Source organism: Geotrypetes seraphini, chromosome 2 (genome assembly GCF_902459505.1).
Source record: "Geotrypetes seraphini chromosome 2, aGeoSer1.1, whole genome shotgun sequence".
NCBI lineage: Eukaryota > Metazoa > Chordata > Amphibia > Gymnophiona > Dermophiidae > Geotrypetes > Geotrypetes seraphini.
Window position 1 is genome coordinate 125,169,773 of NC_047085.1, and position 13,529 is coordinate 125,183,301.

The following is a 13,529-nucleotide window of genomic DNA, read 5'->3' on the forward strand; positions in this document are numbered from 1 at the left end:
TGAAAAGAAGAGACTGAGAGGGGACATGATTGAAACATTCAAGATAATGAAGGGAATAGACTTAGTAGAAAAAGACAGGTTGTTCACCCTGACCAAGGTAGGGATAACGAGAGGGCACTCTCTAAAAGTTGAAAGGGGATAGATTCCTTACAAACGTAAGGAAGTTCTTCTTCGCCCAGAGAGTGGTGGAAAACTGGAACGCTCTTCCAGAGGCTGTTATAGGGGAAAACACCCTCCAGGGATTCAAGACAAAGTTAGACAAGTTCCTGCTGAACCAGAAAGTATTCAGGTAAGACTAGACTCAGTCAGGGCACTGGTCTTTGACCTACGGGCCGCCGCTGGAGCGGACTGCTGGGCACGATGGACCACTGATCTTACCCAGCAGCACCAATTCTTATGTTCTTATTCCATCCCAAAATTAATTTTCTCCATATTCACCTGTACCTGTAGGAGAAAAAAAAACTATTTTCTTGCGGCCCTCTGTTTCCTCCCAACCCTCCTGTGGTTTTCTGGATGATATTCACTAGTCAACCAGTGACTATTCCAGGCCTCAGTCTGGTGTTCCAGCTGTCAGTGAGTGTTCCTATCCAAGCCTCTTTCTGGGTTTCCAATTGCATCTCTCAGTGCATTCCAAGCCCTATTCCAGTGTAGTTCTCTAGTAGAGAGGGAAGAACACCAAGGACACAGAACCATACAAAAGAGACAAGGAGCTGACCATAGGCAGTGGTCAAGGACCATAGCAATCTAGTTAAATGTGAAATCACAAAGTTTATTAATTGATTTTACAAGGACTGTGTTTCAGATTGACTAACATAAGAACATATTGAGCTTTGATGTTTTTATATTTGGATATTTCATTTTTATAAACTCTTTATTTACCAACGGTTTCTGTGACATCCAGAGACTATTGTTCCATTCTGTTTTGGATTCACCAGCTTTGTTAGAATATAGGTCCTTTCTTCATTTTGTTGCAAGTCTAAATATCCCCAAAGCCTTCCCAGAACACACCTCCCTTGAGTTTTGGACACACAGTGGCTGGGATGCCTCGCAAGGTGTCCAGAAAGGCAGTTTCAACAATTGGAATTTGGACGTCTTGGTGATTAGGAACTCCAAGTGCCGCTGTATGCCGTCTTTTAGACGTCTTTCTTTTCTTTCTTTTTTTTTTTAATGAATTCCATAGACTAAAATAATAGACCAGTAGTTAGACATAAAAATGTCAAGTCTACATAAAAATATATAAACTATTAAATATATGTGAATAATTAAGAAAAAACATACATAGTTGATGCAAAAATATAAAAACATAAATACATTTTTGAAAGTGCAAAGCAGCCTTTAATTTTTGAAAGGGTGACTATTATAAAAAGAGGAAAATTGTTAAAAAGAAGCTAAAAGTATGCGTTGCAAAGGTTAGGACTTTAAATCAGGCATGGATGTTTAAAAATAAATTTTGGAAGTCCAGATCAGATATATTTGATGTATTAATAAAAATAAATAAAAGAACACACAGCCAGCATGGTTAAAAGGTGAAGTGAAAGAGGCTTTTAGAACCAAAAGAACATCCACAGAGGCAAAAACTTACAATAACAATTTTTTTCAGACACATCAAAAGCAAAAAGCCTGTTAGATCATCAAGGAGCAAAAGGGGCACTGAGGGAGGGCAAGGCCATAGCAGAGACTGAATGAATTCTTTTGGTTTGTATGGAAAAGATGTAAGAGAACTACCTGAACCAGATATGGATTTCAAGAGTGATGATGCGGAGGAACGAAAATCTCAATGAACCTGGAAGACATACTAAGCCAAATGGTATACACAGTGGTATAGGGCAGGGGGACAGACTGTCTTGGGCTTCATCTTGGTGGGGGCATTGTCACCTCTCCACCCACCCCCTCTTCATATCTTCAGAAATAATCAAGGAAAAAAGACAATTTAATCATGAATTTATAAGGCATGTAACTAATGGGCAGACTGGTTAGACCATTCAAATCTTTATCTTCTGTCATTTACTATGATTTTTTTTGTTGTTGGTGGTGGTTTTTTTTGGGGGGAGGGGGGATTTCACTGGCAACCAGAAGCATCTCCCACCTGTTGCTCTGCCCAGCCTCAGCTCTCCTTCTGATATCAGTTCCTGATTGCGGGACCAGAAAGTAACATGAGGGAGAGCTGAGGCCGTCACAAGCAGCAGGTGGGAGATACTGTTTACTGCCGGCAAAGATTTGAAGAGGTTTGCAGGGGTGCATGATAGAGAAGGAGTAAGAGGGGATTGGGGGGGGGGACATGTCATGGCGATGCCAGATACCACCATCCCGAGTGCCTCCTTCCCTTGCTACACCCCAGGATACTGAAAGAATTCAAAACATGAAATTGCTGATCTACTGTTAGTGATCTATAACCTGTTGTGAAAATCATCCTTAGTACTTGAAGATTGGAGGGCATCCAATGTAATGCTAATTTTTAAAAAGGTTCCAAAGGTGATCTGGGAAAATAGAGAATAGTAAGCTTGACTTCAGTTCTGGGCAAGATAGTGTAAACTGTTATAAAGAATAAAATTACAGATCATGTAGATAAACATGACTTAATGGGTTAGAGTCAGCATGAATTCAGCCAAAAAGAGTCTTGCATCATAAATTTGCTTCATGTCTTTAAAGGTATGAATAAACATATGGATAAAGGTGAGCCAGTTGATGTAGTGTATGAAGATTTTTAGAAAGCTTTTTTTTTTTTAGTTCAATAATCTTTATTGTTTTCAGAATTTACAAAAATAAAATAATAGTAATAATAATACATTGGCCATCTGCCCAAAAGTGAACAGACAAGAACAGACCGAAAAGAGACTCCTGACAAAATTAAAAATTCATGGGATAAGAAGCAATGTTCTTTTCTGGATTAGGAATTGGATGATGGTCAGTTGGGTTTAGACCCAAGCATTGCATAGAATTATTATTGGTCTCCACTTAGGATATGATCCTTGGAGGCCTTGATCGGGGTGAATGGTTTTTAATGATTTTTTCTTGATATCTCAGCTGCATTTGATACAGTTCATCTTCTCCTGAGATTACGGGAGCTGGGCAATTGTGGCACGGTGTTAGTGGTTCATCTCTTTTTTTGTCTGGAAGACTGTTTCATGTTGAAGTAGGGGAAAGTCATTCTAAATAGGCAGAATTGGGTTGTGTAATCCCTCAGGGGTTGGCGTTAATATTTATTTGCTTCCTTTGTGTTGTGAATTATGTTCATTTGGGGTGAGCTATATGACATTCAGTTTCTGGTTCCAGTAAATGGTACAGTCTCAGATGCTCTTGATGACTGTTTTCAAGTGATTAAGAAATAGATGCATGCAAATCACTTGAAATTGAACATGGATAAAACTGAAGTTTTATGTATAGGTTGTGAAAAACATCTTGATTTGTTTCCGTCTGAGCTGGTTCTTGATAATACTGTGATTCCGGTGTCCAACCAATGTAGTTACTTGGGCATTATCCTGGATTCTACCTTATCTTTTAAACAGCAGATAAAAGCATTTTTGGCAAAATCTTTTTTTAAACTTCGTCTGCTTCGTAAGATGAGAGACTTTTTGCCTAGGGAGAGCTTTTGAATGGTTATAAGTGCAATATTGGTTCCTATACTCAATTATTGCAACATTCTATACTTTGATTTGCCGAAATATGTAATTCGGGCACTACAGCTGGTGCAAAATGCCACTGCGCGATTCATTATCGGGGCTTCAAAATTTGACCATATCGCACCAATTCTAGGCTGGGGATCTTTTTTCAAGCTTTTTTTCTCTAGGTCATTACAATGAGTCCTCATTCAAGAGCCATGGGCTTAAGTTCCTTCTTTAATCCTACAAACAAGAGCCCTAAATCTGACTGCTGATGGATGATCTCTGAGACTCCCTGAAAAGAACAGCAAGAGGACCCAAGTTTCCACAGGAAATAAGGAGCAGATCCAAACAAATGAGGCTGTGGAAATTCAATGTTCTCGGAACTTGGCAATTATTTTATTCAAAATGATCTTGATAAAACCACACAAAGCAATAGAGACTGCTATACAAGCTCAATCCACATATATTTTTAAGAAGGACCCGACACGGGCCGTGTTTCGGCTAAACACGCCTTCCAAAGGGATCCAAACTGGAGAAAACCAGTCCTAAAGTTGTGGAAAACAAATAAAAACCAAGTGTAAAAAATCACTGAGCGCAAATCACTTGGTGTTTATTTGTTTTCCACAACTTTAGGACTGGTTTTCTCCAGTTTGGATCCCTGAGGAAGGCGTGTTTAGCTGAAAAACGGCCCATGTTGGGTCCTTAAAGATTGTTTGGATCTGCTCTGGGACTCTCTGTCCATCCTCTGCATGGGGAGCTGAAGTATCTGGTCCTAGATTCAAATACAGATCCTCTTCATAGCAGTGTTCAGATCCTACTTTAAGCCACTGATCTGGCCTGTTGCTGGCAGCATTTTTGCTGTTTGTTTGGCATGCATGAGTCTTGCTAAATATCACAGGAAAAGGCAGGGAATCTCTTGGAGTTCCAACTAAGGTTTGTTTGTTTTTTTGTTTTATCTAACCTGTTTTACTGTACGTGCAATAAGTGATACTTGAGTCTAATAGTTCAACCTCAGAGTATGAGTCCTGAAACCAGCAGAGGTCAGCAACAAACAGCCAGCTTAAAATGCTGATCCGTGTACTCTGCTGATCCCAAGTGCTTGAGGCCCCTCAGGAAGTTAGTGCTAAATTTAACCCCAAAAGAATCTTGGCCTAAAATATGTGATTTATTACCCATCCGTTCAGTGATATTAACCAAAATGTACAACCTTGAGCAGCCAAATAACATTAGGGAAACAGAGATTGAAAGAATCTATGAATCACCAATAAACTGTTTCTGCTTTTTGTCACAAGCTTAAAATATAAATTTTGGATCTTCTGTTGTCTTTTTCTTCCCATTTAATCTTTATTATTTTTCAGAATTATAGCAAAATAAAACTTTCAAACAAAATCGGGCAATATATAATGGAAAAGAAAGTCTTAACTAAAGTAAATACACACTAACATATATATCTATATTTAGCACCGAAAGCCTACCACTAGGAGAAAAATCAAATATCAACATAAAGGAAAACATATATAAGAAAGAATACATAGTAACATAGTAGATGACGGCAGATAAAGACCCGAATGGTCCATCCAGTCTGCCCAACCTGATTCAATTTAAATTTATTATTTTTTTTTTTTTAATTTTTTCTTCTTAGCTATTTCTGGGCAAGAATCCAAAGCTTTACCCGGTACTGTGCTTGGGTTCCAACTGCCAAAATCTCTGTTAAGACTTACTCCAGCCCATCTACACCCTCCCAGCCATTGAAGTCCTCCCCTGCCCATCCTCCACCAAACGGCCATACACAGACACAGACCTGTCTGCCCAGTAACTGGCCTAGTTCAATATTTAATATTATTTTCTGATTCTAAAATCTTCTGTGTTCATCCCATGCTTCTTTGAACTCAGTCACAGTTTTACTCTCCACCACCTCTCTCGGGAGCGCATTCCAGGCATCCACTACCCTCTCCGTAAAGTAGAATTTCCAAACATTGCCCTTGAATCTACCACCCCTCAACCTCAAATTATGTCCTCTGGTTTTACCATTTTCCTTTCTCTGGAAAAGATTTTGTTCTACGTTAATACCCTTCAAGTATTTGAACATCTGAATCATATCTCCCCTGTCTCTCCTTTCCTCTAGGGTATACATATTCAGGGCTTCCAGTCTCTCCTCATACGTCTTCTGGCACAAGCCTGCTATCATTTTCGTCGCCCTCCTCTAGACCGCCTCAAGTCTTCTTACGTCTTTCGCCAGATACGGTCTCCAAAACTGAACACAATACTCCAAGTGGGGCCTCACCAATGACCTGTACAGGGGCATCAACACCTTCTTCCTTCTACTGACTACGCCTCTCTTTATACAGCTCAGCATCCTTCTGGCAGCAGCCACTGCCTTGTCACACTGTTTTTTTGCCTTTAGATCTTCGGACACTATAACCCCAAGGTCCCTCTCCCCGTCCGTGCATATCAGCTTCTCTCCTCCCAGCATATACGGTTCCTTCCTATTATTAATCCCCAAATGCATTACTCTGCATTTCTTTGCATTGAATTTTAGTTGCCAGGCATTAGACCATTCCTCTAACTTTTGCAGATCCTTTTTCATATTTTCCACTCCCTCTTCGATGTCTACTCTGTTACAAATCTTGGTATCATCTGCAAAAAGGCACACTTTTCCTTCTAACTCTTCAGCAATGTCACTCACAAACATATTGAACAGGATTGGCCCCAGCACCGAACCCTGAGGGACTCCACTAGTCACCTTTCCTTCCTTCGAGCAACTTCCATTAACCACCACCCTCTGGTGTCTGTCCGACAGCCAGTTTCTGACCCAGTTCACCACTTTGGGTCCTAACTTCAGCCCTTCAAGTTTGTTCAACAGCCTCCTATGAGGAACTGTATCAAAGGCTTTGCTGAAATCCAAGTAAATTACATCTAGCATATGTCCTCGATCCAGCACTCTGGTCACCCAATCAAAAAATTCAATCAGGTTCGTTTGGCACGATTTACCTTTTGTAAAGCCATGTTGCCTCGGATCCTGTAACCCATTAGATTCAAGGAAGTACACTATCCTTTCTTTCAGCAACACTTCCATTATTTTTCCAACAACTGAAGTGAGGCTCACTGGCCTGTAGTTTCCTGCTTCATCCCTGTGACCACTTTTATGAATAGGGACCACATCCGCTCTCCTCCAATCCCCAGGAATCACTCCCGTCTCCAGAGATTTGTTGAACAAGTCTTTAACAGGACTTGCCAGAACCTCTCTGAGCTCCCTTAGTATCCTGGGATGGATCCCGTGTGGTCACATCGCTTTGTCCACCTTCAGTTTTTCAAGTTGCTCATAAACACCCTCCTCCGTGAACGGCGCAGAAACTACTCTATTTTCTCGTGTAACTTTGCCAGACAATCTCGGTCCTTCTCCAGGATTTTCTTCTGTGAACACAGAACAGAAGTATTTGTTTAGCACATTTGCTTTCTCCTCATCACTCTCCACATATTTGTTCCCAGCATCTTTTAGCCTAGCAATTCCATTTTTTATCTTCCTCCTTTCACTAATATATCTGAAAAAATTTTTATCTCCCTTTTTTACATTTTTAGCCATTTGTTCTTCCGCCTGTGCCTTCGCCAAATGTATCTCTCTCTTGGCTTCTTTCAGTTTCACCCTGTAGTCCTTTCTGCTCTCCTCTTCTTGGGTTTTTTTTATATTTCACAAACGCCAACTCTTTTGCCTTTATTTTCTCAGCCACTAGGTTGGAGAACCATATCGGCTTCCTTTTTCTCTTGTTTTTATTGATTTTCTTCACATAAAGGTCCGTAGCCATTTTTATCGCTCCTTTCAGCTTAGACCACTGTCTTTCCACTTCTCTTATGTCCTCCCATCCTAACAGCTCTTTCTTCAGATACTTTCCCATTGCATTAAAGTCCGTACGTTTGAAATCTAGGACTTTAAGTATCGTGCTGCCGCTCTCCACTTTAGCCGTTATATCAAACCAAACCGTTTGATGATCGCTACTTCCCAGGTGAGCACCCACTCGAACATTAGAGATACTCTCTCCATTTGTGAGGACCAGATCCAATATCGCTTTTTCCCTTGTGGGTTCCGTCACCATTTGTCTGAGCAGAGCCTCTTGAAAGGCATCCACAATCTCCCTATTTCTTTCCGATTCCGCAGACGGAACATTCCAGTCCGCATCTGGCAGGTTGAAATCTCCCAACAGCAGAACCTCCTCTTTCCTTCCAAACTTTTGGATATCCACAATCAGATCCTTATCAATTTGCTGCGATTGAGTCGGAGGTCTGTAGACTATACCCACGTAGATAGAAGTTCCATCTTCTCTTTTCAGAGCAATCCATATCGCTTCTTCCTCTCCCCAGGTCCCTTGCATTTCGGTTGCTTGGATATTGATCTTTACATAGAGAGCTACTCCTCCACCTTTATGACCATCTCTGTCCTTCCTAAAAAGATTATATCCCGGTATGTTTGCATCCCATCCATGTGATTCACTGAACCATGTCTCTGTGATAGCAACAATATCTAGATCTGCCTCTAACATCAGGGCTTGCAGATCATGAACTTTGTTGCTTAGACTGCGAGCATTTGTGGTCATCGCTTTCCAGCTATTTTTCAGCGATAATCTCCTTTTTCGTATGGATTTTTGTGTCATTTCACTTTCCATTGCAATACTAAGAAATGAGTTGCTGATATTGCTTATTTTGCAGCCTTTACTACTATCACACCTTTTCTTTTGCCGGGGGTGGTCTTTATAATTGTCCTTCGTACATACACCACCCCCACCTTCTAGTTTAAATGCCTAGAAAAATATTGTCTAAATTTCTCTGCAAGGTTTCTTTTTCCTGCTGTAGTAATATGTAGCCCATCAGTGCAATATAGCTTCTTATCCTTCCATGTATTTCCCCATCCTCCTATGTACCTGAAGCCTTCTTGATGACACCAGGCTCTGAGCCATCTATTAAAGTCCTCTGTGTTTTTCACTCTTTGCTCTCCTTTCCATATGCAGGCAGTATTTCAGAAAAAGCTAAAGTCTTTACAAAAGGTTTCACGCCCTCACCAAGCTCCCGAAAAGCTTTCTGTGCTGCAAGTGTGGAGTTGTTGGCCAGGTCATTTGTTCCCAGATGGATAACAACATCAGTGTTAAAATCCTTAGTTTCTTCCTTAATTATAGTCAGTATTTGCCTGGAACTCCTGGTAGCTGAGGATCCTGGAAGACATTTCACTATTTTGGTCTCCTCGCCCTGTGTTCCAAGGTTAATGCCTCTGATGATGGAATCCCCCAACAGTAATAGTTTTCTGTTTTTGGCTTTTTTATTTGTACTTAGGGTGCGCTTGTTCTCTTGAGTTACCTTCATTGGTTCCAGTCCCACCTCCCTTCTGTTTTCTTGAGTATCGCAGTGGAGCGAAGGAATTCTGTAGAGGTAATATTAGTGAAGGTGGATGTTTCTGTGTTACATGCCGCAGTCTTCCTGAGCCTCCTGTGACCCATTTATTTCTGGGCTGTTTTATTCTTTGAGGTAGAGGTGGTAAGTTGGTATGATTTTGTAGAGTGATGGAAGCTGCTTTAATTGTATTCAATTCCTGTTTAAGTTTGCAGAGCTCCTCCTTAATACTGGCAAGTTGAAGACAGATGGGGCAAGCCTTAAGCCTCCAAATAGTATGTCTTGGAATTAAAGCACCACAGTGATTGCATAGAATAAAGGTCATCTTGATTGGTTGTGAAGTGACTTGATTTGAGTAGTCCTGATTATATGGGTCTCTATATATGAATAGTGGTCCCTGGGGTTGGTGGGACTATAAGTCTTACCCTTATTCCTATGAAGGGAAAGAGGAAATAAGATTTAACAGAGGAAAGAGAAGGGTTTATTTTTTTTGTGCTTTTTTTTTTTTTTTTAGTAAGAAACAGAGATGAGAAGAGAAATTAAGCAGATATAATGCTGAAAACCAGTGAAAAGAGCAGAATATGAAATGCAGAGCAACTTATCTTATTGAAGTTCCAGGGCAGCCTTGTTCACAGCAATGTCCCAAAGATAATGCAATTAACCTTAGAAATAAAACAGAGCCCCTCCCTCCCTGTGCCTGATTCTACTAATTCTTGCCCTCATATTCCTCTTCAACTGAGCACTAGGAGAGGAGAGGGAGTTGACTGGTTCTAAGGCATCTTAAGCCCTGCAGAAAAATCATTAACTGAAATAAGAAAAAATGTAACATATAGTAACGTAGTAGATGACGGAAGATAAAGACCCAAATGGTCCATCTAGTCTGCCCAATCTGATTCAATCTAAAAATTTGTTGGGGTTTTTTTTTAACTTCTTCTTAGCTATTTCTGGGCAAGAATCCAAAGCTCTGCCCGGTACTGTTCTTAGGTTCCAACCACTGAAGTCTCCGTCAAAGCTCACTCCAGTCCATCTACACCCTTCAAGCTATTGAAGCCTTCCCCAGCCCATCCTCAACCAAACGGCCATATACAGACACAGACCATGCAAGTCTGCCCAGTACTGGCCTTAGTTCTTCAATATTTACTATTATTTTCTGATTCTAGATCCTCTGTGTTCATCCCACACTTTTTTGAATTCAGTCACCATTTTCCTCTCCACCACCTCTCTCGGGAGTGTATTCCAGGCATCTGTCAATCTCTCCGTAAAGAAGAATTTCCTTACATTGCTCTTGAGCCTCCCATCCCTCAACCTCAAATTATGTCCTTTGGTTTACTATGTTCCTTTCTCTGGAAAAGACTCTCTCTTTACCTTTATTCAGACGCTTCCTAAAATATTTATGCATAAGCCATACCCAGAGCTTTAGTACACAATTCGTGACTGAAGCTGTTTTCTCTTCCTTGTTCTTGGTAGTGAAATTTGGGATTTGGATGCTAGTTATCTCAATAGTTGCTATCTCTTCGATTATGGAGGCCAAGTCCCCAGATAGAGGGGAAAGAGGCAAATTGTAAGGAATCTTCTTCTACCTACATAACTTTCACTATTAAAAGGCACAGAGGGGCATAATCAAAACATATGTCTAAATCTGATTTGGACGTAGATTGCTAGTCGGCCAAAGTTGGCAGCGGCAAAATGTCCATTCTCAAAAAGTATGCCTAAAATATTTTTTTCACAAAAATCATGTCTCTGTACGTCCAGGCGTTTGATCGTCCAGACCGCCACTATGTCTATCTTTAAACCACATTCTCAACCAAAAATTCATCCAAGTCCAAACGCCCAGAACAAGACCATTTGGATGTGGGAGGGGTCAGCATTTTTATGGACTGGCCACCAAGATATATGCACCTTATAGGGCACTGCTGTGAATTTCACAGAGTGCCACATAAACATCTCATCAGAACTCTCTTATAGGTTATTGTGAGCCCCATTATTCCCACCTATCTATAACCCAATAGCCCTTATGTCTGCAGGTGGCACCTATATGGCAGTACAGGGGGGTTTGGTGGGCTCACATTTTCCACCATTAATGTAGTGGCTAGAGTGGCTTATGGGCCTGGATCCTCCTCTCTATGGTTCAGTAGCCCACCCCCCCAGACTACTGAAGCCACCTCTGTGCAGCTCTACTAGGCTTTCCGGAGGCAAGTATGTACGTTTTTATTCTGAACTTTGTGGGGGTGCGACGGGATCATTGAATATGTGGGGAGTGAGTGGAGGGTCTTTACTTTGTCCCTGAAGTGGTTATCTGGTCACTTTCGATACCTTTTTGGCACTTATACCTGCTTTTATATCGTCTAACTCGGTGGTTCCCAACCTTGTCCTGGAGGACTACCAAGCCAATTGGGTTTTCAGGCTAGCCCTAATGAATATGCATGGAGCAGATTTACATGCCTGTCACTTCCATTATATGCAAATCTCTCTCATGCATATTCATTAGGGCTACCCTGAAAACCCAATTGGCCTGGTGGTCCTCCAGGACAGGGTTGGGAACCACTGGTCTAACTCACAACATATAAGTTTTCCCTAGGAAGTCTGGTCAAACATTCGATTATCCCTGCAGGATGACTAAGTCTAGGTCGGCCCACATGCTGCCCTAACCACTCCTCCAGAAATACCCCTTTCAGCTCTATTAGAACAGCGGCATTCAGAGGCCTAAAAAGTTCCTGGATGCATCCAAAAAGCTGTTTCGATTATCGGCACGTGGACGACCAGTCTTTTAGGATGACCAAGTGCCGACTTGGGCTGATTTTTAGACGTGTTTAAAAGTTTCGATTATGAGCCCCATAGTTTACAGCCTGATCCTGGGAACTTCTACTTTTTTCAAATTAATCCATAGGCTCTTAAATAATAAATGATTTGATCTCCATTCATTCTTTCCATTTTCCTTTCCTCTTATTCATCCTGAACAACTAAAGAAAATCAGTAATCATGTAGCAAAGAACTCAGGCTTCTCGGTTGGCTTCAAAAGGGCTCTCCCCTTTGGCTGTATCTCTTTGACTCTGAGTCATGATTTTATATAGAGCTGCTAGCACTTTTGATGTCCACTGTAGTGAAAAATGTTATATATGGTGGGGAAACATTAATGTTTAGAAGATCGTACATAAGAACATAAGAATTGCCATACTGGGATAAACCGAAGATCTATCAAGTCTACTATCCTGTTTCCAACAGTGGCCAACCCAGGTCACAAGTACCTGGCAAGATCCCAAAGAGTAAAACGGATTTTATGCTGCTTATCCTAGGAATAAGCAGTGGATTTCCTCAGGTCTGTCTTAATAATGAACCAGTTTCCACTGTGATAAACATGTATGTATCTTTTTTTTTTTCTTCAATAAAAATGATTTAAGGATAAAATGGTAGATAAAGATAGATTATTCTAGTTATACTGTGCTACATTAAGACCCAAAAGTAAGATGACTTGTGGCATTTCCATTTAATATATTTGTATTAATGAGAATTTTGTATAAATAAAATCTCCAGCTGGAAAATTTTGGTAGAATATTGGCAGTAACAGCAACATTGTTGATATCAGAAATCTATCATGTACAGAGTTGACTGTGTTGGCCCTTAGTCTCTGATGAAAAAATTGTAATTCTAAATTTTTTTTTTATTTGTACCCCATATGTGTCATGGGGGAGTTGAGAAATCTTGAAGGAATGAAACATTTGCGTATCAGTGATGTGGCTTTAAAAATTAGTTGATATACAGTATTATATAACTTTAATTTTCAGTCTGTGTGGTATTCTTTTTCTCATTTTATAGATGTTTCTATCTTGACAAAATCCGAGAGAAACTTCCTAATTTCCAAGCTGATGACAGCATGGAAGTGGATGGAGGGGGTGATACATGTGACAGAATGGAAGTGGATGGAGAGGATGAAGACATTACTTCAATGATAAAAAGCTGCAAATTTAATATGAAACTGAAGATGGTAGAGAGTGCCAGAAAACAGGTGACAACAACTTCTGTTTAGTCTTCGTTAAGACATTTTTAGCTAATTTCTGGAAAGTACAGTTAAAAAGATGTTTGGTGTTAATTGTACTTGCTATTTTACTGTTTGTTATACAAAACCAATAAACATTTTGAACTTTAAAAAAAAAAATGCTGAAACAGAGCTTTGTGAACTAATTTTCTTTCCAGTCTTCTAATCATGTGTATCCAGCAGAGACATTTCTAGTAACATAAAGGCCAGTTTTCAAAAGGTTTAGGTGCCTAGGTTTGAGTGAGGCTCCTATGTATTTGAATTTGAAAATAATTAGGGCTGAACATTTAACATGGTAATAACGCGATTAACACATTAATTGTTTAATACTATTAAAAATTTTTTAATATGATTAACACAGGCCTTGATGTTCAAAGCTCCTATACCACAGGTAAAAAAAATACTGTGGTGGGAGCAATTTTTTTTACTAGTGATGCTTAGCATAATATCATGCAAATTATATGCATGCTATTGTGCAGAGAATTGCCGGTAAAGGGGGGAGGAACTGTGCCTGGTGC

At 40.2% G+C, this 13,529-nt stretch overlaps 1 protein-coding gene across 3 annotated transcripts in view; it reads left to right on the top strand.

Moving 5' to 3' along the window:
- Positions 1-13,529, top strand: part of PRKDC (protein kinase, DNA-activated, catalytic subunit) — a 524,414-nt gene that overhangs the window by 435,143 nt on the left and 75,742 nt on the right. For all 3 annotated transcript variants that reach the window (XM_033933710.1, XM_033933711.1, XM_033933712.1), the window contains one exon: positions 12,792-12,981. In XM_033933710.1, coding sequence (XP_033789601.1) covers positions 12,792-12,981 — 190 coding nt within the window. The remainder of the gene's footprint in view (positions 1-12,791; positions 12,982-13,529) is intronic.